The 3,201-nt window shown below is 39.8% G+C and overlaps 1 protein-coding gene across 1 annotated transcript; it reads right to left on the minus strand.

Moving 5' to 3' along the window:
- Nucleotides 1–216: 216 nt before the first annotated feature.
- On the minus strand, nucleotides 217–1,374 carry SARC_02415 (hypothetical protein). Its single transcript, XM_014303843.1, has one exon. The coding sequence runs from the start codon at nucleotides 1,282–1,284 to the stop codon at nucleotides 502–504; it is 783 nt and encodes a 260-aa protein (XP_014159318.1). The 5' UTR covers nucleotides 1,285–1,374; the 3' UTR covers nucleotides 217–501.
- Between the last annotated feature and the right edge of the window lie 1,827 nt (nucleotides 1,375–3,201).

The following is a 3,201-nucleotide window of genomic DNA, read 5'->3' on the forward strand; positions in this document are numbered from 1 at the left end:
CATATATATATATGAATATAAGTATATATATATATATATATAATTATACATATATATATATATATACATTTATATATATATATATATTTATACAAACATAGATATATATAAATACATATATACATCTATATACATACACATATATATATATACATACATACATACATACATACATACATATATATATATATTTATATATCGCATGATGCGATGATCGCTACAATTAGACCTATTTAATAGTCATAGTTTTAATTTGGTGCTTGATATCTGCGTCTTCAAGTTAGCCAGATTGATATTGATCACCTATTGACTTTATATAGTAGTAGAAATAACACTGAGACATTCAATACGATAGAATTTTTTTTGTTGATATCCGGTATCAAACTTAATTTCTTTCCAAGTCCCACAAGTCCTCTACCTTGTTCGGTCCGGTTGTGTGCAATAGCAAATCCTTCGGTAATACCCGGATGCCATGAATAGACTATGATGCTGTAAATACCGTTATTGTGGGCTAAATGGACTGGCGCTCGCAACTTTTGCCTGATTTTGTGCATTCTGCAAGTGTAACACAAACTTATCAAAGCTATTCATACTAGCTGTTTCCAATTCCTTTGGTTCCACCACACACCTCCAAATAGGCTGCTTGGTGGCTGTAAACTTACTCACCACCCATATGCCTTCACTCGCATACCCACACTTGTCGCCTCGGCCATTCCTCGCATATAGTACTGTGTGCATGATCATTACATGTGCGCCCGTCTCTCTGTGTGTGAACTGTACACCCCTTGTTGAGGTTGCTGGCAAGCCATGAGGTATCTGCATAAGCATACCCTTTTGCGTTAGCTCGAGGAGCCCACCTATTCGCTTGGCTGCTTGTTCGTATATCTCCTCCACACACATGGGAAAGTCCACAGTTCGCACCTTTCCCCCGACCGCATGAGCGAATTTGTTCCTAGCATCTGGCGCCTGATCTATATAGGCTCGAACCTCGGGCGCGAGCTCTTCAATCGACTCCTCGTCGGCTTCAGAGTCACCCGAGTAATCATCTCCAGCCAGCTTCATCAGTTCAATATCCAGTATAGATCTTTCATTTGCATTCAACGTATCCAATCCCTTATTATTGGCCCTGTTTTCATTGTTTGCGCCCACTTTCGAGTCAGAATAATGTGATGAGTCTGTACCACTGGCTGGTATCGAGTTGCTGTTCTGTGGCATATTGTTCACCTTCGTGCACTCAGTTACAGATGGTTGTTGACACAAAACTTGTTTTGGTTCGATAGCCATTCTTTGGGCGAACTAATTATATATCTCGGGGGGGGTAAAAAGAGAGTTTTCGGTGTTGTTATTTGGCGTATTATTTAAATGAAGTACGAAACAGACGAAGTTATGAACGTTTAGGAAATGGAATGTAACAATTTGTAGTAAAATCATTTCCCTCTCAGGATTTGTCTCGAGCAAGTTCGTCGCACATCGTAAAGTGTCAATTTTAGTGCTGTACATGCCTTTCAAGGCCCTCTCTCTGCTGGCTGGGGATGAGTCTGCGTGGAAAAGTTGCATCTGTCTCGGAGAGAAAGTCATTCTTCGAGACTTTTTGATCCCCAGAGGGCAGGGCTCATAACGTAACCCAAATACAGCGTAGAGGTATTACGTTTTAACATTTACGCATTGAATATAAACGTATATACATAATACACTTTCGTCTATGAGCACCACAGTTTGCATATGGACGAAAGGCTCATAGCGTAACGTACTACGTTTTCACGTTTGCGAAATGACTTTAAACATAATTACGTTTTACGTTATAATACCTGCCAGAGGGTCATGATATTTACATATGCCCAGGGCCCTGGCGGCCCTGAACTTCTGAAGGCCCGAAGGCTGAAGTCCTGATCTTCCAAGAGACCGAAGTCCAAAGCGGAAGGCGAAAGGCTGACAGCAGCAGCTGTGAGTACCGGAGTACAAACTACAAGGCCCAAGGGCAAAGGGTCAGAGTCTCAGCCACTCAGAGAAGTGAGAACTAAGTCCTAAGAAAGGCGTTGGCGGTTGGCCGTTGAGGACTAGAGGCCGAGTCGCCGAGTCGCCGGTCGTGCTAAAATTAAATAAAATTCCTACCATGAGTATGGATTTAATTGGTCAGTGGAGCCTGGAGCCTTTACTCTCTAGTAGAGACTCCTGGACTCCTGGAGGGTGGATTGGTGGAATCGATCACAAGAGAAGGTTACAAGTAGCTTACAGCTTTCAAAAACAATAAACTCTAAAACATTATCCAATCATAATATAGAACTACTTTGTTTAATTTAGCAACACCAATAAATAGCTTTCATCAATAAAGTATATTTTTTCCGACGAATGATATGGTGTTCACGTGGATCGGGAGCTCAAGGAATTACTATGTACAGTACACTGTTTACTGACTGCTTGGGCATCGCTTCTTGTTGCTGTAGTACATGTACAATATGCTGTTTTAAATTTGTTTTGTATTTTATGAAAAAAAAGATCTTCTCGATCAGGGGTTCACTAGTGGTGCAATCGTAAATACATCTACATATTTCTACCTTGTGTAGAGCTTATCTTTTCAATCAGGTTGTGCATACTATACACACTTCTACCTTGTGTAGCGTGGTAATCGTAAAATCCGATTACCATATTTGGGCAGAACACAGAATGTCAGTTTTCCATATGTGTTCGATATGCAGTTAAACCATGATATGGTATACAAGCATGTTGCTTGATACCCGAATTGGTAGGTGTACTGGTAGTTGTGACACTGTTCTAGTCGTGCCAATATGACAGTGTACGCCATATTGTGCTACTTGAGTTATGCACATCATATGGAGTGTTGTTGAACTTAGAACTTGTAAACTTTACACCGGCTTAGTTTTATCGACAAGTCTACACATCGAGCACCAAACATCGTGTTTGTGTAACTTTCCGGGAACAGAGCTCGTGATAAATTGTATTCAAAATGATATCTTCTAATTTGAAATAAAACTATCAGATCAGCAATAGACGGTAGGTCTGAAGAATAAATGTATACAAAAGCTACATATGCATATACACATACACACACACACACACACACATACATACGCACACAAACACACACCCACTTATGCTTAAATACATACGAATACGTACACACGCACATACATACATACATACATACATCATTTACTATACATACATATATATATATATATA

Source organism: Sphaeroforma arctica (genome assembly GCF_001186125.1).
Source record: "Sphaeroforma arctica JP610 unplaced genomic scaffold supercont1.107, whole genome shotgun sequence".
Lineage (NCBI taxonomy): Eukaryota > Ichthyosporea > Ichthyophonida > Sphaeroforma > Sphaeroforma arctica.